At 44.8% G+C, this 24,747-nt stretch overlaps 1 protein-coding gene across 1 annotated transcript in view; it reads right to left on the bottom strand.

Moving 5' to 3' along the window:
- LOC309415844 (unconventional myosin-Vb-like) overlaps window positions 1–24,747 on the bottom strand; it is a gene marked incomplete at its 3' end in the record, with an annotated part of 151,388 nt that overhangs the window by 6,946 nt on the left and 119,695 nt on the right. The window contains exons 25-34 of the mRNA XM_082013501.1: window positions 23,877–23,996; window positions 22,584–22,721; window positions 19,923–19,985; window positions 13,902–14,141; window positions 12,990–13,087; window positions 6,876–6,953; window positions 3,788–3,986; window positions 2,836–2,929; window positions 1,495–1,638; window positions 180–331 (exon numbers count right to left, since the gene is read on the bottom strand). Coding sequence (XP_081869627.1) covers window positions 180–331; window positions 1,495–1,638; window positions 2,836–2,929; window positions 3,788–3,986; window positions 6,876–6,953; window positions 12,990–13,087; window positions 13,902–14,141; window positions 19,923–19,985; window positions 22,584–22,721; window positions 23,877–23,996 — 1,326 coding nt within the window. The remainder of the gene's footprint in view (window positions 1–179; window positions 332–1,494; window positions 1,639–2,835; window positions 2,930–3,787; window positions 3,987–6,875; window positions 6,954–12,989; window positions 13,088–13,901; window positions 14,142–19,922; window positions 19,986–22,583; window positions 22,722–23,876; window positions 23,997–24,747) is intronic.

Here is a 24,747-nt window from a genome sequence, read left to right as displayed (position 1 = left end):
CTGTAAATGCACACAATTTTATTGATAAGATCGTAATTTTCCTTGTTCTTTCTAACAGGGAAGCTATGAGAGTGAGTGGGTTGGAAAATCACTACAGGAGCTGAATGTCACACACTCTGATGTGGTTATAACCATCTCACACCATCTCGACGCCCAGACAAGAGAAGATGGACACCTACCTTCAGCACTTTTTTAATGCCGTTGATGGTGGAGGTGAGCAAGGAGTGCACTTTCTGGTCATCGTTGATGTAATCCGCGTGTCTGATGCACATGTAGAGGATGTAGGCAGGAAGGCAGGGAACAGTAGCAGCCACTGCTTGGGGCTTCAGATCTAGAAAGGTGTGTTGTTGTTTGTTTTTTTTTTTTTAATTAAAAAAATAAAAAAAATCCTCTTAAAATTCACCAGCTGCCACGTGAAGCAGGGAACACCACAGCTGAAGACAAGGCAAACCCCTCTCTTCCCCCAGCCCTGGGGAAGCTGAGATTTCAGTTCTGCAACTTGCATCCCTCTCTGCAGCCTGGACACAGAACCAGACGTCCAGCTGCAGGACAGACAGACCTGCTGGAGCCGGCCAAAGCAGAACCACCGCAGCACTAGGGCTCGGGAGGGTAGCACAGTCTGCGTTGAAGTTTGTGACACCATCCCTTTACAGGTCCCTTCCAACCCAAACTATTCTATGATTCTGTGATCCCACTACACCTTGCGGATGCACAGGTAGCGCTAGATCTTCTTTATCATGTAAAAGCCTACCCAAGTAGCACACAGAGAACCTTAGAAAAGCTCCCTGAAGCTTTCAGGAGTATCTCCCACAGGTTATAACCCCCTTGCCTCTGAATTCATGATGTGGTAAATCACTCTTTCCCTCAAGATACTGAATCCCAATGGTAGCTGTGGGAATTCGCAGCCTCTAAAGGAAGAGCCTGTCTGATTAGGGGAACTTCAAAGGCCACAGCAGTGGGCTAGCACTGCTCTTTCAACACCTTTTAGATCCTCACTAGACTCTGCTGGGGTTAGAGAGTGATGGTAAACACTGACACTTAGCCAGGGAAGCGTGACTTCTCTACCAGTGTTGACTAAGGGGATGCTGCAGCAATTCCTATCAGACCTTCCAGCGCAAAAGAGCTCACAAATTTATTATCCATTCCCTGTTGTTATCTCATAAACCAAACTACCTTTGTTCCATTGCTGGCAAAATCCCTGGGGTCTATCCTTTGCTATCCCCTCCCCATCTATTACCGCATCATACAAAGCTCAGCAAGTTACTGCCTGCTCGGTTTCCATTTTTTGCTATCCCTAAGGATTATATCCATGCTGGTCTGTCTGCTTAGTGCTGCGTGCTGCTTTTTTTACCTACCAAAACTGCCTTCACCATAAACTTACAGCCCCAGAGGGATTAATTTGAGAAGATCTGTCTATCCTGAGATCTCAAGTTTACAAACTCTCCTAGGCAAGAGAAGAAGGAGCCAGGCACAGGAGCAGAGCAAGTTCTTCACCTGTAATCAGGTTTCGGATGAGGAGTGGCTCATCTTCTTTATAATATTCCAACATGCCCTGAAAATCCTTCTCCTTTCTCTGGACAGCAACTTGCATGTTACGCTCATGCCGCCTCCTCTCCGATGGTACCGTGGCTTGGGATGCTGTGAAGAGAAAAGAGCACGAAAGGTGGTACCTGGCAATCGAGAACTATTCATGTCCTCCATTAGCCTTAGAGCAGGCACCAGGTCAAAGCGTTGTATATATTGAGTTTCCAATAATGTCATCAGCTTCGACAGATTTATAAAAATATAAAGAACCAGGTCTTGAATTATGGGTCAGCGGTAGTTCTGACTCTGAATGAAAGAAAGCGCAAAAGTTGGACCTAAAGAGGAAAATATGAAGTCATTTTTTATTTTCCAAGGAACTACAGGCTAGAAGGTAGTAACCCTATTGGAAGCTTTTCAGTGTATCATTTTCAAAGAGGGGGAAAAAAAATAGCCAGGCAATGAAAAAACATTAAGCATCACATCTTCTGGCTGGCGGTAAAGCCGAGGAACTGCGGTGGCACACCACTGAGCGTTGCGCTTCCATAAAAGTTTAATAAAACAGGAGAGACCAGCATGCAAGTACTGCAATAAACAGCAGCCTGCTGCATGCAGATTACCCTGACGGAGACCAGCTGTGCTAGCCATGGAAACCCTCCAGTTATTCAGCTTCATTTCACTTAATGCCTAGTTTTCAGAAATTAGCTCATGAGAACAAATTTATGTGATTAATCATGGCATCTCCAGAGAATGGGAAGCTCCTTCTATACAACACAGATGTTGTGTTTGAGGTGTTTTCTGATCAAGCAAAATACACGTATAGATTTTAATCTTAAATGGTTTTAATTCCTCTCAAAGTTGCCAGATCAGAGCAGTTGCCTGCTAGCCACTGGTGTCCTCTCTATGTCTCTGCTTGGGTCACAGCACTGACAGCAACGAAAGCAAAAAGCTTTCTTAAATACCCTCCAAACCAAGCATCAGACCAACGCCCCCAGAAAGCATTCTCCTTCCATCACTTCATGGACCCTCTTCCAAAGTTACCTTGTGCAACCACGTTCACAAGCTAAAGCTACAGCAGCGCAGCTGTACTTGCTCAAAGGCAGCCTAAGCATGACCCAAGAGCTTCACTTGGCCTTTTGGTTCCCTGAAGCCATGCCAAAGATGAGCTCAGTACTACTCCAGTGTGCCAGAATGAGCAAAGTCTTACTTAAATAGAAAGAAAAAGATAAAAACCCGCAGCTCTCTACGGATGGCCAAAGGACTGAAACCAGAGCGCTGTTCTACCACCCCAATGTTTATGAACAGCCAAGTCACCTTCAAAATCTTGGACCTTCTTCATGTAAATCTTCAGCTGCTTCTTCAGCTTCTTTTCATTCTTTTCCAACTTTTCTAACAATTCTTTAAGATCCTGAAAAACAGAAGATGCATTGGGTTAAAAAAATTAAACCCAAGAACAAATCATTTTGGGGTGAGTTTGAGACTGGAGTCACTCGGCAGCCAGGAGCACACAGCCTGGTGTATGCACCACTACTGCACGGTGTGAGCACCCTGGTTGAAGAAGAGCCGTGCTCTTCCTGGATCGCTCAGAGAGACCCTTACCTACACCACAAAGACCGCGGATGTTGTGCGCCTCCTTTTTCTAGAAGTAGCCAGCAGGCAATACTCACCACACACCACCCAATGCATTTTTATTCCTGGCTGTTAATCGTATTTAAACCGTTCCAACACTATTTAGATACTAGAGTTGCTGCGAAAGGCAAGCAGCCCTCACCTCATCTTAGGAACAGCCACTGCACACAGGCAGACCTTGCGCACAGATACAGGGGGTGAGCAAGGGAAAATTTACCATCAGCCAGGCCAACTTTTTGGAGTGGCAACTATCCCCCACACTCTCAATAAATTCAAGTAAAAAGAAAAGATTGTGTGGTCATTGTGCATAATTACAGAGTATAGGGGTCCCCAGCGACTTCAGCGATCTCATTTGCTGGGGAGTGCCACAAGGCAGACAGGCTTAAAATAAAAGAAAAAATAAAAAACAAAGTTCCTAGGGAGTCACAGGAGTCTCACAGCCACTGAACAACAGTTCAAGGCCAAGTACCCATGCTCTCAAATGCACCAGTGGAAGATGCTGAAGGATCTTGCAGAGAGTTTAAGAGGGGTAGAAGAGACCCCAGTGCCTTCTCCTCTCCTTCATATTTCCTATCTCCTTTCTTTCAACTTGTTTTTTTTCCTGTTTTTTCGGCTGTGTTTCAGTGCAACCCCTTACCAGATTTTCATTGGTGAGACGTGTAATTTCTTGCTGAAGTCCAAACTCCACCTGGGCCTCCGGAGACAGCTGCAGGGTCTGCAGGAAAGCTTGCTGCTGTTTCTCCATCTCTTCTTTCATTGCATCCACCTGGTTTTTTAGAGCTTCTACCTCTTCCTCATGCTCTCTTCTCTGATCCTGGAGCTGTGCTTCCAGTAACCTGAGAAAAGAACCATACCGATCAGCCTGTGACTTCAGCATCGTGGTAGTAACCACCATTTTGAGTTTAGATCCTTCAAAGTCAGCCAACTTGCAATGTTTCTAGTCAACCTCCCTATAAAACTGACACACAAAGGGGTGCTACGGTTATTATTGCCACTTTAGTCTGTCATTTGCTACACTGCAGGTTAAATACTTTTGAAATTAGAGACATGAGATCAAAAGTTTGATTTTTTTTTTTTTTTAAATAAAAGGAAGGAAAAAAAATTCAAGAGCTCCCTTTTTTCTGTATCACAAATTTGTGTTCCTTTACTCTTCCCATTAGCAAAAGGCAAATGCACAGCAACAAAGCAGTGCAGATCAACAACTGCAGGGTTTTTTTTTTTCCAAAAGCTCAGCTTGAAGAGTATTTGTTCTTGTGCTCACCCCCTTTCAAACATCAGTTCTTACTCTTGAAAACTGAACTGTACGTCTTGCAAATGGCTCCGTTCAGTTGGACTGCCACAGGCTGCGTTTGCTACTGCTGGGAATTTCAAGACAGACAGAAGCTGAAACCCTTCATTCCTTCTAGTTGTTTGTAGAGCTGCTATTTATCTTTGCTTAAAAAGAAGTGTATTCACGTTTATCTCAATTTTCATTCAAAAACTACCTGCAGAAAACTATGCACAAGGCAATTTTCCGTCATCTTGATCAGTTCCCGCTTTCATCATTGCTGGTGACTTCACCAGGACTCTTCAGCAGGGAGAAAAAGACTTGTTTCCTTGTACTCCATGACATGCAAACGCTAACACCATTATACACAGCTGACAGACACCACCAAAACCAGCCCTTCTACCCACTTTCAGGTGGGTACTCAACTTTTTGTCTGATAATTTGTCCTGCCACCCTCTCCTACCCCCTTTCCCTCCACCAGCTCTCCCTCCAGCCCTGCCCTGAGCGCAAGGACAACCCTGGGTGGAAAATGCTGAACTAAAGGGTTAGTAAGGCATTTATTTAGTGCATTATCCAGCCATTTGCTAAACCAGAATGCGTTTGTTAATTCAGTGGAAGGATTCGTCACTGAGGTGTTAACTGTCCTCCCGTACACCCGTGCTGATGGGGATGCTGACAAACCTGGCAAGTGACACGGTAATTGATTTTTTTAAGGGTATACTCTACCCTCTGCTAAATGGAAATTTCCTCATTAGTCCACCACCAGCTCTCTCAAGAAGCCTGAAATAAGTGACTCCAGAAGGGATGAGGAGTCTGAGAAAGGGGCACCAAGCCAGAAACTACAAATTATTAGTCTCTGTCACCATCGTCCTGTGTAGTCTAAGAGAAGGAATGACCCAGGGGTACAACCAAGCCCGTGTCCTTGCTGCAGCTCACGGATGTGCTCTCCTGGGCAGAGCTACGGACAGCCACACACCTGGCTCAAGGGCTTCGGCTCCTCTGGCATCGGATGCGAATGGCAGTTCTCAAAGATGAGGAAGACTCTGGTGTCAGTAGCTTAGCCTTTACCCAGGACATGCACAGACACGGAGCTGTGCCGGTGGGGAAAAAGCTACAACTCTTTCAGGTCCACTGGGAACTTCATGTCAACTGTTTCCCTGCAGGAACAATTAACTATGGAGGTGGTTTTTTTGTTGTTTTAGGGTTGGTAGTTTTTCTTTTCCTTAAGGATCGTATGAAAGAACACATGCTTTCTATGGAAGATTTCTGGATGAGAAGCATTAATCATTCTCCAGTTTGGTTTTTCGTTGTTGTTTTTAGAAGATCTAAACAACCCCATCTCTACTCCCATTTCCCAGTAAAGGATAGGAAAGGATATTTTCCAACTATAGAAACATGGACAATAATGCACTCTGCCTAGTAATCACGTTGTCGGGAGTTATATTCTTAATAGGCCTGGAAAGAACAGGCCCACCATGAAATAATTATTAAGTGCTTAATTTTCATTTTATTTCTTCGTGTGGGTTCAGATTAACTGTGAGCCACCCTCAGAAAAAACACACTCCTCCTACAAACTCAGGTTCCTACATTGCTTTGAAAAACAGATGAATTATCCCTGGTATTTTTCCTGTTATCGCCTGGTTTTACTCTGATCCCTCTAGATGTGACCTCATAACCACCCTGGAGAGCACAGACTGATTAACATTTAATTATCAGCTCTTCCAAGCAGCAGGTTGACCCAGGAGAAGAATCCAGGAGTCCTTCTGCCTTGCCTTAACCTCCAGTTGCGTTTTTAAATGTTCGTTAGCTTGGAGATGAGAGATCATTACAGAACCACCAGCAACCCCAGGAGATACGGAGGTTGCAGGTATTGCCCCGGCATGTCCCGCTGGGGTATCTGCCCATCAGACCAGGACATGGGGAGAGCTGTGGAAGGATGGCACTGTGTGCCCACCACGCACCTTCCTCCTTGTACCTATGGGCAACGCATGGATGCGAGCACACAATCCCTGGGAGCATGCAAAGCAAACAGCATCGCAATACAAGCATATGGACTCCACTTCTGATGTGTCAAGGATTGGGAGAAAACATGTTAGGGAGGTGCTATATCTTAGCACAATTTGGGAAAAAACATCTAAAAATGTTTTTTTGGGGCTTCCTGGAGATTACAGCTTCCCAGCAACTTTATTACACAATTTCTCATTAATGTAACATAATTCTTACTGAATCACAGCTTGGGCATTAATGACAACAGCCACCATCAGCAATGCCCAATTAAAATCACAACCTCTCCTCTGAAAATGAGAGGAGTGTCTCCCTTCTTCCCCACCTCCAGCTGCTCCCACAGAGGATAACAGGTCCTACAGAGGACAACAGCAGAGGAAGAGAAAGAAACAAAAGGGCAAGCGAAAGAGGGAGAGAGGAGAGAAAGCGGTGGGGGAAAAAGAAAGTGTTTGACCTGGCAACTTGCTTTAAACCTTGATAAGCCAAGCCGAGCTCTCCATCTTCATTGAGATACCCCCAGTCCTCAGTCTTGCTAGAAATAAAGGACAGAAAAAGGAAACAAGAGGACAAATAAAGACAAAAGGTCAATTGCAATAGAAAGGGAAAAGGTGAAGAACCCTTATCAATGTAAATTTTTTTTTTTTAAAGCACACTTTCATGACATTGTATTTCCTTTTCCACCATGGTAAATGAGAACCGTGCTCTGGTTGTGCCCCGTACGACACCCCTGGCTGGTGCAGCTTCTTCTCCTCCCTCCCCAGCTGTGAAACGTGTGCTCGTGCAGCCCTTTCCTCCCTGACCCACCGCAGCCGACACAGGAACCCAAAATTGTTCAGGTCAGAAGGGACCATTTGAGATCACTCAGTCCGGCCTCCTGGCAGGTTATCATCATTCCCGAGGTGTTAACTGTTTTTACCAAAGAAGCCCATTCCTGGAGGTCAGAGCCTGAGTTTTTTGTTTCTGTATGGCTAAACTGTTTCCCACAGAATTGCAAGGAAAAGCTGGCAAGCCCACACCACACCAGGTAGCTCAACTCCACATTAAAACCTTATGCTTAGAAACCAGGGAAGAGAAACAAGGACCAAGAGAGAGAAATGAGAGCGCAAAAGTCAGCACGAGGGGTAAGGAAGAGGTGTCCGAACACAGAAGGGGTTAAAATGAAAAAGCACAGTGATCCTTAGCAGCTCCAACAGGCTTCCTTGCTTCCCTCCCCCAAAAATTAACTATTTTTGAGCTAGAACAGCCCACATGCACTCCCAGCCCACAGTACAAACACAACCCAACCCCACTGTTTCTTGCTGACAGCTTGAACAGTTCACTCCTCTTCCAGACCTTCTATGCTCAGCACATCTCACTAACAAGACATTTTTAAGACACGTTTCTTTATTTCCTTCCTTCTGCAGCAACTTCCACTGATCTAAAATAAATTCTCTTCCTTCTACTTCAGTCGAGGGTCTCCTCAATCATCAAGTCAAACACATCAGCCTTTCCTCAGAGCAACCTTCGGTCCAAACACCCCTTGGATGTTTGTTTCCTTACAGCCATGTGAGATCCAATCTCCTCTGTACCCATCCATGCAGAAAAATGCCCAGAAAAGTCTAATCTCACTTTAATACTAAAAGTTTCCTTTTAACAGGTGTTTTTTTCAAGTTACAAAAGGCAGGAAACTAATTTATCTTCTTTAACGAGGTGTTGAACACATTACAAATGAGTGATGTGAGCTAGTCAACCTGGCCCGAAACACTTGCTACAACGAGATTTTACTTGGCTTCGATGCGAGTTTGAAAACAGTTTTTTTGGGGGTAAATAATAATAAAAAAAATTTCATTAAACTTTTAGAGAAAAAAGAACCAAGCCAAGATGCATCTCCTGTTCTGAAAAGAGGTGTAGCAGATGACATTCCCTGGTAAGGAAAGCTCTGCATATTTAAGTGTAAAAGCACAACACACAAACTTTCTACAGCACATTTTCACATGAGGAAAGCAGTGAGAACTGTGGTGGTGCGGCACTACCACAAAAGGACTCAAGAGGTGTCTCACCGCTGCAGAGAGATGGTATATCCCTTCCATCCTGGTGTGCCAGCATAGCATTTCTCAAAACTGGCAAACATTTCAGGCATCAAGATTTGAAAAATTCATCTGGTAAAGCCGTATGTATGAATTTAAATTAAAACCTTATTTTTACCCATTTGTCGCAGGCTTCCAAAAGGGTCTTGTAGGCTGACAGATACAGGGAGTGGGTTTATTGACCTGATTTGGGTCAGTTTGTCAGGAAGGTATTTTTTTTGGTTCAGATAATCTTAACAGAACATGTACTTAGGCACTGAAAAACAAGGAAAAAAATCCATGAAGGATCCTCACTATTCATTACCTATCAGTAGCCTGGGAAATCTCACAGGATGAGCAGCACTTTTAAGAGATGCATTCTTCTGTACAACCTCTGAAAAACAGCTTTCCTTCCTTTTTTAATCGTATGCATTGTGGTAAGTGAGGAAAGCAGCTCAAGGGGGTGCCCTTATACTGAGACAAAACCGCCCTGGGAAATAACCATTCAGTCCATGTTCACCACAGTACTGGCTCAGAGATCACCGAGATCCCCTTCTCCCAGAAGTTCATATTGACCAAGACATTAAAAGTCAATAGGGGTCCTTTCTAGCTAATTAGTTAGTGTATGTGCCATAATAATTTCCTAAAATGCTGGGTAAATCCTTCTCTCAAACAAGGCTGAAAAGAAAGGACATGATTCACAGCTTCATTTCTCCTTTACCCTTATCTTGGAGGTACGGGTCTGGGGGAGCCGCTGGCGACCTGTGGCTGGCAAACTGCCTTCATGAAAGGGAGAAAAATTCCTGCCCAGATGCCTCCTTCCCCTCCTCTGTGTAGCTTAAAGGAGGTGCACGTGTACGAAACCCCAGACATGTTAATTTTAGCATCTTCAGATAATCATCATCTCTTAATAAAGAAAAAGGGGCATTCCTTTTCAAACACAGATATGCTTTTTTTTTTTCCCCCCCCTAATTAAATGGAAAGCCAATGCACATCACAGGAGATAAGACAGAGTGGTAAGCAGTGATAAGAGACACGCTGGAATGTGGTAAGCAGAGATATGAACCCTTCCCATGTGATGGCCTCTTCCAGCTGCAAAAGCATCCTCCACGTGAAGCCAGCATCAGCCCTTCACTTTGTACGCTGGCTGCGGGTGGGACTTATCCGGCAGAAAAAAAGAAAAAGCCACGTACTCTACAAAAATCACTTGGAAGTTATCACAGAAGTTAATTTCCAAGACTAAGCCTGATCTGCTTTGAGCTGCCAGGTTATTATCTCTAACATCATCACCTGGTCTTTTGTTGGCTTTACATTTCTGCCAAGATCAAACAGGCTTGAAAGAAAGATCCCAAGAACTGAAACAGGGAACAAGCCTACTTAACTTTACATTCAGTTATTGAAGCAGAAAATTAGCTGGAAACTAACTTGATGCTTTTCCCTTTAGCAGCTGAAAGTCAGCGGGGCGGGGGGGGGGGAGGAAAAAGATGAATTCACTGAATTTATAAGGTGCTGCTTTTAATTCAAACTTCCCCTTGACCTGGCATCAGAGGGATTTCCCCTGGGAGCGGCGTGGAGAAAGAGAATCACTATGTGGGCAGGGTTAGCAGCACCTGCAAGATTTCCCCGTTTTCCTCCTGCTGTATTTAAAAATCCTGGATTATATAGACAGAGTGAATAAAAGGTCTATCCCACCAAAATAAAGCCATACTCCAACCCCAGCCTAAAGAGCTAAGACGTGATGACTTCAAGCTAGGAAGGACCCATGGGTGGACCACGGCTTTATCACGTCGGTCAGACTGGATCGACGGAAGAGCACCTGCCTCAGTTAGAAACAGCCAACAGAGTAAGAGGTATCAGGGTAAAGAGAAACGGGAGTGCTTCTTGCAGCACAGGTGGGAGAAAAAGTGACTCTTGCTTGTTAATCCCACTGCAAAATTGCAATCCCACCAGAAAAGCTTTCCATTAAAATATTTATTCATCAAGATTAGAAAGAGAAGGCGGTTTTATTTCTCACGCTGACACACTTGCTATAGAGCTGCGTAAGTACGAATGCAAATTTGTGCAGGAGGAGGGAATGTTAATTTATATCGACAAATACAATAATCCATGCTCCCCGAGCGTTTGTTTTCATCTGGTTTATTGCCATCGACTCCAGCCTAGAGTTTATAAACCAACCCAATATACAAACAAATGCCCAGGGAACCTATAACGGGGAAGCTGGTGGTGATTAACAAGCCATTGGGTAAATCACGGCAGAAAATCAGGGTGAGAGTACATAGAGCTATCGCTACTGCATTGCAAGCAGTAGCTCCAGCCAAGCTTCATGCGAGAGGTAGATAAGAGAGGTAACAGGAAACTGAGCCTGGAGACTGCAGATGTCCCCTCCCAAAATTTAAGAGGCCAAAATCCACCAAGGCCTGATCACATGAACTTCTTAAACTGCAGCTCACCTGTGCAATGGCAAGGAAAGGGTGTGGAAAATGAGATCATTGCAGCATTTTTGATGATTTCTGTGTGTGATTCCATCCTCGCCGCAGGAGTCTGGAAACTAGAACGGCTGAAGAAGGACCAGAGACTCCTGGCAGGCGGAGTGAAAGCAGACATGTACTCCAGGATGGCCAAATATCAATTACCACTGGGGAGCGATGATGCAACCCATACGTACAGATCGGACGTATGCCCCGCAGAAGCGGCAACTCTTATTTTAACTCCAACTCCTTCAGCAACATCTGAACACAAACTAACCACCCCTACTGGAAAATTCAGTTTAGGGTGTGATTAAAGCTGTGCCTGACAATGGGATTTCACATCCTAGTGCCCACAGCTCCAGGAGAAAGTCGGAAGGAAATAAGAGAAAATCCACAGAATTCATTAAGTGACCCAAAACCACACCTTGCAGTAGGAAGCACACTGAGCCCCATTGATTTACTGACAAAAAGGTGATGTTTAAATCAATCTCATCACCTCTACTGCAGGAGGGGCAGACATTTCATCAGCAAGTTCACTTCAGCAAAGCAAATATTCAATGACAACAAATTAAAAAAAAAAAACAAAACACCAACCCACCAAACACTGGTCCTGATCCAGCCAGACATGATGCCCAGGCGAGAAACCAGTGTCACGAGAGTCCTGGAGCCCAGCAATCCCCACTGCTCCACGTTCCTGGGCTGAGGTGAAAGCTGGCAGCACTAGTGCGGGCAGAGCCTCAGGCCACCCCGCAGGGTTTTAAGCCATGTTTCAATGCAATGCATATGGAACCCAGCCCTTCCAGCAAGCCTGTCTCTGTACTCACACGCTAGGAGATCTCCACAGGATCTCCTAGTGCTTTCCCAAGAAGTAAAATAGACACAAATTCAGAAAATCCAGCCCATACTATGGCAGGAATTTGGGAGACATACAGCACAGACACGATGACCAAAGTTGACTGCACAGCTATATATATACTGAATTTTTGCGCATGAATCCGGGCACATGTATTTCCCATTACACCTTCTTGGCCATCCAGTTCTGAAAGTATTACGCAACTTTTTGCAATTTTTCATATTGCCTTCAAAGATGGTGTGCCTTTGCTCATATTCATACAAGTATGAATAAAATCCTAATTAAGTCATGGATTTTCCCAGCGTGGACTGCTAACAACCTTCTGCAACCAGTTTGCAAAGTGGCAAAGTATACTGTGTTATTAAAAGCCATTAATCCACAATGGTTATGTCCTCTGACTACCTTGCTGAATGCAAATTATTTAGGAAATAAGCCTCAAACATCTCTACTTGTCAAGAGAAAGGGTGATGAACATTCAATTTCCTTGCAATAAAATAAATATTTATTTTATATATTACCTTGCTGTTTAATCCATGTAATTTTGTCTTCTTACAAGATACTACTTTTTATTTGATGTCCTCTTGGATAGCTGCAAGGATTGATTTAATGCCTCGCAACGTAAGCCCATTGTTACTATAAGAACAAACACATGTTCACAATATTAACCCTCACTATGGGAAACCTGTAATCAAATGAATGTTCCCAACTCTCAGTTTAGATGCAAGAAAACCAATAACGTGGGTGTTGCTGGCGAATACAGCATGTGTTTGTTAGCTCAATTCACTATCACAGTCTTTTGCCTCTGGGAAAACGGAACGGGAACCATGCTGTCTTCCCAGCATAGTATGAGGACTTACTTGAAGTAAGTAACTCTTAAATGCCTCCCAAATCCTAGTCTTGCCACTATCTGTGTACTGGAAGCAAAGTCAAAACCCAGTTTTGCTCGCTTCCATGTTGGCTTTTCTACCTGCCCAATACCTCCCCTCCCTTGGGGACACGCTACCCCAAAGACAAGGGCTCCTCGACTGTTACAAGACCTGCATCTTTGGTCCCATCTTTATGGCCCATCGCGACCCAAAGTCCAGAAAACAAACCAGAAGCTGGTAACTCTCCAAAAATGCTTTGTTCATTTTGGTCTGGATGTCATCTCTCACACTTTGGCCAGTCCCTCCCACTGCTGGAAGAATTTGAGCCACACTTACCGGTTCGTCTCACACATCCCTTGGTAGGCTTCAATTGCGTCCTCCTGATCAATGTGCTTGTCACTGTTGGGCCAGCTGGCATTGGTGGTGATGCTTTCCTAAATTCAACATGCAAAACACAGCAGCATGACATCCTGTACATCTCCTCCCATCTTTCAAAGTTCCTGACACTGAACAAATCTCAGCCATCCTTAAGAGACCTTCCTCGGGGCTTCCATCAGACTAGAGAGTCTCTACAAATTCATGTGCATGCAAACAGACAGCAGCAGAGATTAGGAGATGGAAGGAGAATGCAGTGAACCTGGGAGCGAGATAAGGCAGGTGTGTGGTCTGAAATACAAAACATACCAAAACCTCAAGGAATTATAAGGCAGTGAATCAAAAAGCCCAAGTGAGAGTTTTCAGAAAATGTACTCTTCCATCAAAACAAGCGCTAAACAAAAAGCCCTCAAGCAGCTGTGAGGGGACAGGCTCTCTTGCCTACACACCCGTAGAAACACATTACAGCTGCACCAGCATCAAGTGAGCAGAATCTGGTCCAGAAGCTCTTTTTCCCTACCCCATTTCCTTGCAGAATAAGCCAGTTGTCACAAAGCATCACCGGGAACGTCTCAGACCACCACACCTTGGTGCAGGGCTGGAGAAGTTGTTCCTTGGTGTGGGCTAGACATCATCAGGTCTGGGGTCAAAGACCTTACAGCGGTACAGGCCACCACGGGACATATAGTCCTGGGCTGTCTGAAATGACGTCATGGACTCTATCTTATCCATAGGCAGAACCTCCTCTAACCTCCCCGCACCATCCTGCCACCCAGAGCCTACCAAAGCAGCAATGGCATTGCTCAGGCAGGCAGTGAATTTTCAGCAAAGGAGCGGGAAAAGGAAAAGAAAATCCATCACCCTCCCAATTACCATGTTTTTGCCCATCTCTTTTTGCTGGGCTGCCTTCATAATCTGTGTCCTCAGGATGAGCACCTCTTCCTTCCGCACTTCCAACTCCTCGTTGGCCGATTTCAGCTGATTCAGCAGGAGGTTGTAACTGTCCCGAATATCGTTGGACGAGTTGTTCTGGGTTGCTCGGTCTGCGATAGCTTTCCTCAGCTCATTAAGTTCATTTTTCAGCTTCTTGTTCTCCGACTCCAGCTCTTGCCTCTGGAAAACACCAAGCCGTTAACCAGGTTAGATAAACCATCTTGCAGTGTCATCCTTTTCTGAGACGCCTCTAAGGTAATTCAGTTACCAACGATCACAGCTGGATGATCAGCTCATGCCAGGATCTGGATTTTGCTGTCAGTCCAGCCATATGAGCTTCAGAAACGATTTTTGCTGTAATCAGCAGCCTGCTTCTACTTAACAACACTACAGGGTGACACAGGGTAGATTTCGTTATTTGTTGACACTATTTTTAACCACAAAAGCAACCTGTTAGAGAACCCCAACACATTCGCTTCTTCTCCACCCCTTCTCCTTCTCAATCAAGAAATCACCACAACCCCCACGACGTTTAACTCATCTTTAATATTCATTAGATAAGCCGGAAGATGCCAATTTACATGACCCTTCATCACGGCAGGCATCCCATGAGGTGATACGGCGGTGTGAAATCCCACTACAGCTTCTTTTCTCATACATTTTGTAATTCCCTCACCCCGGTGCAACGTTTGTAGTTGGGAGATTTCCTCACCCTGACGTTGTGTCAGCTGCTGGCACTTGACAGGCAGGGGCAATACCGTACAACTTTGATGCCAACTACTTCTGCTGAATAATGACGCCTGAGCATCATCGCCGTGTTCGCTGAGACAACTGAAAGGCTTATTTGCTTTTGCATGACAGTAGCAGACAGAAGAATAAAACTCAGCTTAGACAGCCTTTATTTCAGCGTTTCACTATGAAGCAGGTGGTAACGCCATGTTTGGCAGCTCTTCGCCAGCACCCAAAACCCACCTGGAGCATCCCAGCTGGGTCAAGAGCAGCTTCGCTCCTGCAGACGGTGCAGTCCTTGCTATGGGTCACAGGCGGGGAGGGACAGACTCCTCGGCTGCTCACAGCCCGAATCTCAACAGCCCACCTTCAATTTTGCACCAGATCCTCCACCACCAGCTGCTGCACGGTGACACCCAGGACTGCTCCCTCCTGTCCCCACGCACCCAGGTCCCTCAAGCAACACCAAAACCCGAAACGTCATCCGACTACCGCGTAGCAAAGCCAGAGATGCCTGCAAGCCAGCTGACAAAGTCTGGTGTCTGACTTGGGGTCAAGCTCTTCCCCAGGGACTGACCGACCCCCGTGTGGATTCTCTAGTGTCTGCAATAGCAGAAGCTCTTTCCCCACTGAGATCCAGGTGCTTCCCTCTCCTTGCTGCCCTTTCACCCTTTCCACAGCTTGCTCGCACAATCCCTCTTATCTATGAGATATCTGCTTCGTTATCAGCTTTGGCTGAGGCGAGCTAATGAATCTGACAATGACTGGGGGGGATGGGGGCAATTTATACAGTTTATACAGTGTGTAGCTAGCACAGCTGTGTAAGCTCGTTTCCATAGGAAACGGGTGTTATAATTATAAATCCTTTCAAATTATAAATAGCATGCCTTATCACAGCAGAGGTGTGAACAGAATAGCTGATCTGGCATCTGGACGGACTCCTAGCTGAACAAACACCATCAGTAACGGAGCATAGCCAGGTACTTTGTACCATCTGCCATTAAAAAAAAAAGAGGGATAAAAAATACATTCAATCCAGCAATTCCTCCACATCCGCGTTAACCACAGCTCAGCAGAGGGAGCGTATGAGACGCTAGCTTTTCTATAACTGTTTTTTCAAACAAGAGTTTGAAAAGTCTGTGCGCGATGGGGAATCTGTACCAAACTGGGTTTAACTCTTCTTGCCGCGTGGCTAAAGCATCGACTCGCTCTCCACTCTTTTCTGATCGTGCTCAGAGACAGGAAGGGTAAATAGAAAGCAATTAACTGCTTTTCTACACAAACGGCTGTTCTGTGATTTTTGTCATCTGCTAGATGAGACCCCTGCTTTTCTTTTCCTTCCTCCTCCTCTTTTCCTTCTTCCCTTTTTTTTTTTTTTTTTAATGGGTCAGCCAGACTCGTAACTCCAGGGACTGGTTGTACCAAGCTGTGCTCTGGTTAGAAACAAAGTCAGGAAGATCAGGAAAGCCAGCAATAACCAACAACCCTGCTCCAAGAGCCCATGCCCTGACTCCTTTCAGAGTTTACATTTAAATTAATTTCCTACTCCTTTCTTGGTGGATTTGTGGAGCAATGTTAAAATATCTACAGATGTGGGCGAGATGTCTATTGTCCCCTGCCCATATACCCTTTTTTTCACCAGCATCAGTGATGGCAGAACAGAAGCTAAAATAAAAGGCTTTGAATATAGAGAGGGAGATCTCTACTTGTTTGTGATTAATGCCATTTCTGCAGCATAGTCCAATAGCACTGATTTATTTGACAAGTTATACAGTCAGAACATCCTGAACTTGAACTCATGCTTGTCCCAACAGGTACAGCATTATGGAGGTGTGAAAGGGGTACGCAAAGCCTAACAGTGATGGAAATAGCCTCACTGTTTAGGAAAGGGCTTATATAGCAGTGCTGGGTGAAGTATGAGCCTGCGTAAATCAGAGGTTAGCACTGCCATGCCAGGAATTTGCCCTCTCTTCTATTTCGGGTAGTCGATGGGAAAAAGAAAATAACATCCTCTAGAAGCTCATTTCATGACGACCTTCCAAGTCTAAGGGACGAAACAAACATCCCAGCTACACGAAGAGCGAGAAATCAAATTATGCACTGTGGTTCTGCTAAGAACAGAGTCAGGGCGAGGACTTCTTGGTGCTTTCACTCCCACTTTCCCAGCATGAAAAAACAAGTCAGAATATACATTTTTCACTGATGAACCTTTTGTTGTAGAGGTGTAGCTCAGGGACACATCTCCCACCAGCGAGATGTTTCACATCCTTCCAGCCCTGCACCATGGCTAACCAAACACCTGGCTGGGCATATTTTGGGACACCATCTACTGAAAATTCCATTTATCCATCACAAAGGACACATAATTCATGCCTGCTTTGAATGTATGTGTGTTGGCCCAAGTTTCTCATGTTTCTTTGCAGCATTACGAAAAGAAACAACTGACTCTTCTCCAAATGAGCTTCTCTAAGGAAGGACTGTGCCTCACTCGCTTCCCTCTATCAAAATTTGCATCAGGAAAAGGCTCTCCACCAAAATCTAATCCCAAAGGTAAATCTCTGCCATTGTGGGTGCCGTGACAGTACAGGACAATTACACTGAGACAAGAAGTTGGTTGACAGCAGACACCGATGATGTAGCAGACCGTGCGCTGGCTACAAAACCCAAGCCCGTACAGCCATCCACTGACACCCACACCTTGTATTGTCCTGCTCAAGGGCCTGTGCACGTCAAAAATATCTTGAATAGGATCCAAAAGTGCACAGAAGGCAGCAAAGACTTAGGTCACAAAGTACTGAACAAGACCCAGAAACATACGTAACGCCTGACAAAACCTGCTTTTCAGCAATAACCGTATTTATTACCTGAAGGGAGACTACAAGAAAGCTGGAGAGGGACTTTTTGCAAGGGCATGTAGAGATAGGACAAGGGGCAATGGCTTTAAACTGAGAGAGGATAGATTTAGATGAGCTATAAGGAAGAAATACTTTACTGTGAGGGTGGTGAGGCATTGGAACAGGTTGCCCAGAAAAGTTGTGGATGTCCCATCCCTGGAAGTGTTCGAGGCCAGGTTGGACCGGGCTCTCAGCAACCTGCTCTAGTTGAAGATGTCCCTGCCCATGGCAGGAGGGTTGGACTAGATGATCTTCAAGATCCCTTCCAACCTGAACCATTCTATGATTATTACATTTACCCAAACTGATGTTAGTATGTATAATTTTCAACTTTATACTTATAAATATAGGTACATTTGTACTGTTTATTGTATTTACAAATATTTATACTCAAATTTATCCAGATAAATCCCTGGGTCCTTCATGACCTTATCCAAACATCTCTTCCCCCATCTGGTGCAGGACTCCTATACCATGATGAGCTCTTCAGCTGCATCAGTACCAGCCTTCACACCTCACCTCGGTCAAAATTAATATTCATATTTTTCAAAAGCCACTGCAGCCACCTTTCTAAAACCTTCCAAAACATTCCTAAATTGGCTAAAAGAGTCTCAGTTTCCAAAAGACAGTGCATCAGTGGTGCATCAAAGCCAAAACCCATTGCTCTTCCATAAGCTGGTATCTCATTCAAAAGCATCTGCAAGAATTTGCTACCTGTAGGTTTTAGACACCTCAGCCTAGCTTCCCAAGATAAAGACTTTTTAAGCTGTCAAAAAGGAAAAATATACAAGGAAAAATAAAAGAAAGATACAAATTAGCAGGAGAAACAGTAACAAGAGAAGAAGAGCTTTGTTGTATTCACAGAAGCAGCTGTCATGGGGGAAGGAAGGAAAAGCAGCACTCAAAACCAGCAGTAAGTCACTCTTTCACTGCAGATGGAGACTTCAGGCAGTGTCCTATATTCACAAGTTGGGAAAACACCAGTGAGCTGTATTTATCTATTTCAGTGTTCCTCTCAGGCTCACACACCTATAGGGAATGCAAAATCCTTTCCTTTAGGACTAGGGGTTGCCTCTCACCATGGCATTTGAAGCAGTTGCTCCTCGCTTTTCACAGGGACCTCAGCTCTTCCTAGACTCACAGTCACCCAGTATATCAGCACCCAAAATATCATGTGCTACAGCTGGTCTGTGCAGGTCTGCCCTGTGTTAAAGCAAGCTCTTAGATCTGGTTGTTCCTTGTTGCAACCCTCAGCTCATCTTCCTGCAACTCCAGCAGGAAACTTGTGCTGTGGAGGATCCTTAAAGAGAAACTCGTGCAGTGCAACGCCAATAAAAACTAACTCTGGGATATGTTTCCTTGCAGGTTCATTTTCCACCTGTTTCACGCTAAAGAACCCTGGGGTTTTTTGTAACACATGCTCCCTATGATTCTATGAAATGGTACTAACAGAGAGTTATTAATGTTTGTTAGATATATAAGACTATATATGTTACTATATTAGGAATGTAGAAAGTACATTTCTATTCCATAATTTCCTGGGTTGAAACTTGACAGCAAAAAATAGGTATTACTACTGTCAGATGGTTCAGTGTGATGTTATCCTGGCTAACATATATTCCTCTGGATTTCTCGGTTGTATTGCAGTATCTGTTAAGATGATAGGAAGAGGAGGAGCATCTGAAATGTCACCCTGTTTCGGTCACTCTGTATGTCACGGGGAGAAAATGGTGGAGGCAGACCTGTAAGGATTTAGAGCTTAGGGACAAGAAGAAGAATTGCAGAGCAGGGCAACAGCTGGGAAGACACAAGCTGACTATGGTCAGCCAGCACTGCCGCTGCGAGGTGGAGGCTATTACTACAATCCATGCAGCAAATTTATTTGGTTTTGACCTGAGTGGCACCTTGAGAATGCAAGGAAAGGCAGATAAATAGCAGAGTTGGAGCTGGAACAAGAAATATGTTGGGCTTCAGCTGCAAGATTTCACATCTACTGCAGAGCAAATGCTTCAGTGTGACATCAAAGAAGACCCAAGAAAGTCCCAGTGGGAATATGTGGGGAAAAACCACCCTTCACCGTAAGTGGGTTTGTTACTACCATAGACGACTCAAACAGGCAGAGCAGAGCAGAGCAGAACAGATGTTGCCTCAGTGAGAAACATCTGTGAGCCCACCCCAGGCCAAGCGGCTGATGGAGAACTACAGCTTTCAAACTGCTATCTCCAATTGCCAGAACCGATTACGGGAGGTTTTGGGTTATTACCATGTTCAGACAATTTGTCTGGGCTGCTGGAGCCATGCAGTAGGTTACAGCACTAAGTAGGAGCTCCTCACTCACCTTCAGACTGTTGTATGCAAAATCTTCATGGTCCGAAGTCACTCCAGTCTTCGTTTCAATTACCTGCACGGATTAAAGAGATAAATTAATATTTAAGAGCAGCCAGAGGAACTGGCATATGGCACAGGATGGCTAGGCATGCCTCCATCAACAGCCAGCCCTGCCACAGCGCTGCCAGCCAGCTCAACCATAACAACGTAATTAATTGCCATTAGACAGAGTCCCAGCAACACGTAGTGGGGCAGGGGATGCTTCAGCAGAAAATGGTTTAACCTCTCATTAATATCTTGAACAACTGTGGCTCACCGCAGCTTTCAAACAATGACAGTCATTAGGGGAACAATCTTCAACATAGCAGTTGGAAACCAGGTTTTTAATCTGCCTCTGTAGCAAGGATGAGAGGCTGCGGAAGTTCCCCATTTCATGCTTTTCCTGCAAATTGCTAGAGGTGATCAGTAAGAATAGCTGGTGAAGCAAGTAAATAATTACTGTTGATGATTTTGTGAGTCTCTTACTGCATTTGTTGACAGACACATAGATCTCATGCCAGAGAGAAATAAACAAAATAATTCCCAAACAAAGCAATGATAGCCCCAGAAATTTCTATCATGAAACACAGTGATGGCATTTGCTCAGCATTTTATATAAGAGCATCTTCACTGCTTCATGACACCATACACACAGCACTGCTGTCTCATGGCATGCCTCATCTCCACACCCTGGCCTCTGAACAAGCCATAAAGCCCTGGTTACAGACGGCAGAGCAAAATGTGTACGGGATATCTGCTATTAAAAGTCCCTCATGCCAAACATCAGCTCACTGGTAGGTAGAGAGCACTGTACTGTCAGATTCCAGTTGCAAGCCTGGATGGACTCATTCCATCCTGCCTCTTAAATTGCCACTGGGCTGTCAGTAATCTCAATTTTTTAGTTTGTTTTTTAAATCGCTTCCAAGCAAATGACCCAAACTTTAGGAACATATTTTTTCACAAAGAAGAAAGAATATACCAAAGGCATATTCCCGCCCTGCAATAGGAAGGAAAAACCCGTTGTTCTAAAACTATCTTGCTATTTCTGATTAACTATACTATTTTTAAAGCTACATTCATATATGACCATTACTGGGGGGGAAAACCAAACCACACAGATGATAACAATACCAAACTGAGGACACAAGGTTGACTGACATGTCGGTGAAGTGTTTATCAGCTCAAGCCACGCACTGCTGGACAGGGGGAAGCCAGGACTGCAAAAGAAATGCTTGAATAACCCAAATTAACCAAAAGGGAGGGCTCCTGGAGATGTGGGGTACCAGGGCCCTTGTGGCTCCTGAGCGCTGACATGCCTCTCGGTTTGATCCAGCCAAAATGTGGTATCTGTCTGTTTATAAGGCTGCAGCAACACGTCTATCTGCAATCGTCCAAAGAGAATCACAGAATCGTTTAGGTTGGAAGAGACCTTTAAAATCATCAAGTCCGACTGTACACCTAACACTGCTAAATCCGCCACTAAACCGTGTCCCTAAGCACCACATCTACACATCTTTGAAATACATCCAGGGATGGCGACTCCACCACCTCCCTGGGCAGCCTGTTCCAACGCTTGACCACTCTCTCGGTGAAGAAATTTTTCCTAATATCCAATCTAAACCTCCCCTGGCGCAACTTGAGGCCATTTCTTCTTGTCCTATCACTGGTTACTTGGGAGAAGAGACCAACACCCACCTCACCACAACCCCCTTTCAGGTAGTTGTAGAGAGCGATAAGGTCTCCCCTCAGCCTCCTCTTCTCCAGACTAAACAACCCCAGTTCCCTCAGCTGCTCCTCATCAGACTTGTGCTCCAGACCCCTCACACCAGCTCCGCTGCCCTTCTCTGGACACGCTCCAGCACCTCAATGTCATCCTTGTAGTGAGGGGCCCAACACCGCACACAGGATTCGAGGTGCGGCCTCACCAGTCCTGAGTCCAGGGGCACGATCCCTGCCCTGCTCCTGCTGGCCACACCATTGCTGATACAGGCCAGGATGCTGTTGGCCTTCTTGGCCACCTGGGCACACTGCCGGCTCATGTTCAGCCGGCTCATGTTCAACCAGCACCCCCAGGTCCCTTTCCGCCGGGCAGCTCTCCAGCCACTCCTCCCCCCAAGCATTGCATGGTGATGTTGTGACCCCAGTGCAAGACCCAGCACTTGGCCTAGTTGAACCTCATAAAGTTGACCTCTGCCCATCGATCCAGCCTGTCCAGATCCTTCTGCAGATGTTCCTACCCTCACATTCCCCTTCCTTGTTCTGACCTTTGCTAACAAAACTCAATCCATACTTCAAGTTTCTCAAAAGAGAAGGAAATGGGATCAGTGGAGGCAGAATAAAATGCACCAAAATTAATTCGACATTTCATTGCTTTCAAGATACTTAAGATACTGTCCTAAATACGTCATAACCAGTTTATTAGAAAAAATAATTAAAAAAAAAAATCAGTTCTCCTGTCCAATTGTCCTTAGCTGCCAAAAAATTTTCTCTCCGTTTCCCAGATGGTTTTGCTGCCTCTTGACTTGAACTTGTCACTCTCAAACCTCAATTCCTACATGGCATGTCCTCAGGCAATCAAAGAAAGCCAGTTACCAACATGAAATATTAGTAGCAATGAAAAGACATCTCTTACCTGGGATTTCTTGCTCTCTTGCTCCTTTTTCTCCAGCTGGGTTTGCAGCTTCTTCCTCTCCTGCTCGAGCTCCCTCACTCGCTTCTGTAGCTTTAGGAAGAGGGTCATGTCCATGGCTGCTTTCTCCATCCCAATTTCCTGGAGAAGAACAGGAGAGTGGGGAAAAAAAAGAGAATCTCTCAGTTAAGTTTTATAACCACGCGCAGTGCCAGATACGCCCTGACTGTTCATCAGCACCGACCCCAGCCACAGCCAGTAACAGGAGCATCCCGAGAAAGACACGTCTTTCCAAGACCAAATCTCCATTTTAAGCACCTATTTTTCATGTCAATAAACAGTTGACTCATTTTAATAAATGGTTGAATGTTTAACAGCCCAACCGATAAGCAGGCTGATTAGGGCCACAGCTAAGAACATTAAAAATGCCCTACTGAGTATTTATTAGTTATATATATATATAGTTATGTATGTATTAGTTTATAGATCCAAGTATTTATTAGTTGTTTTTAAATTGGCTTACCTGCAGTATTTTACATTAAAGCATGGTCAATACTGATTACTTTGATTTCAGCAAATGGTCTTAGAGCAGTGCAGAAATATCAAAGCAACATAACAATGCAGCCAGCAAAGGGAAGTGGGAGTTTCTGCAGGCATGCTACACGGGACACAAAATATGGTCCTGCCAGTGGGGTGGCAGATCCCAGGAACATCCACACACGCTCTCGAGTCATGAAAGCAGAGCCTGAAAAGCAGCCTATTCTAGCAAATGTAAGCAAAACACACCTCCCTTTTCTTGATAGCCAGGGAATAACTTACGCTGCTCTCTTTTGCATTAAGAGACTGTTGATTACAGGGGCTGTGCTGGCCAGCAAAGCATCTGTGAAGATGCATTGGAATGAAAATACAAGGGGATGATGAACTCTCATATCCTCACAGAGAAGGATCGCTGTATAGTCATTGCCTTCCGTGCTAGGGATAACTACATGTAACAACCCTGACCGCTTTGAGGAATTTTCATCAGTCTTTAAGATGGCGTGGCCAAAACATAACACTGTTCTTTTTAGAGCTGTATTTAAGTCTGACCCCGTAAATGCGTAAGCGTTTGCCACAGCACCACAACCCTGCAAGCCCTCTCACACAATTAACAAGACATTTCTGTAGCGTGAAATCCATTTCATCCGTCACCCCTTATAGTCCATCCTGCATTCCTCCCACGTGCTCCAAGACTCACGTCAATCATCTCTGCAGAGCAGGGCTTACCTCCTCCCCCCGAGCCTGCCAAATTTACTGTACCTCCACTTGTTGTATTGCATCCTCAGTGTCTCCTATCTCAGAGGTTGATATGGATGGATAATTGGAATCGGACTCCAAACTGCTCTGGTTGGATGGGTTTCTCCTGTGCCCGGGTGCTTGCTGCCAAGGAGAGGTGCAGATACATAATGCATTCAATGTTTAAGGTTCCTCACGAAGCCTTGTTTCTTAGAGCAAATACGTGTCTATATATTAAGGTTACCTTTACCAAAGGCTTGACTGTCACCTTGTAGTGAATTCCATTTTCTAGTTCTTACACCCTACCATAACATTCATATTAACACAAGGGAGTAGATTAAAATGTGAAGTGATACAGAAGCTCAGTTGAAAAATTCTGCATGAATTCAAGGCTCTTCATGATGCCAGATGCCCATTAAGTGCGAACACGCAAATCTGAGCTCAAGATTATGCTGTCCACACCATCCTCCAGGGCTCCCTTTAAACGTTCAACCTTCCACCTAATCCAGCAGGACTCTAACTAATATCTAATTTTCAACAGTTCTAACACTTTAGCAAAGCTGAACCTAAAAACTTTGGCTTTTGAAATTCTGAAGCCATGTTGTTGGGTTTTTTAGCTTTTTGGTTTTTAATCCAATATTTTCACTTCAACATCACTGAAACGAAAAGCACAACAAGCAGCATGGACCAGCTTTTGCTGAGATTCACAGCTATCTCTAAGCAGTTAACAGAGAAGCCTGAAAGATCAGGCTCCTTTTTCAAGGCACACGTATGGTTCAGCTTCAGTGTAGAAGTTCAGTCTTGGAAACATCAAGCACAAACTGCACAACAATGTCAGTTCTATTAAGTGTTTTGGGAGCGAGTAAACCACATTATACAGCCACCAACATCATGT

This window comes from Phaethon aethereus (genome assembly GCF_964289735.1).
Source record: "Phaethon aethereus genome assembly, chromosome: Z".
Classification (NCBI taxonomy): Eukaryota; Metazoa; Chordata; class Aves; order Phaethontiformes; family Phaethontidae; genus Phaethon; species Phaethon aethereus.
The sequence above is the reverse complement of the archived record's forward strand: the minus strand, read 5'-3'. Positions and strand labels throughout refer to the sequence as shown.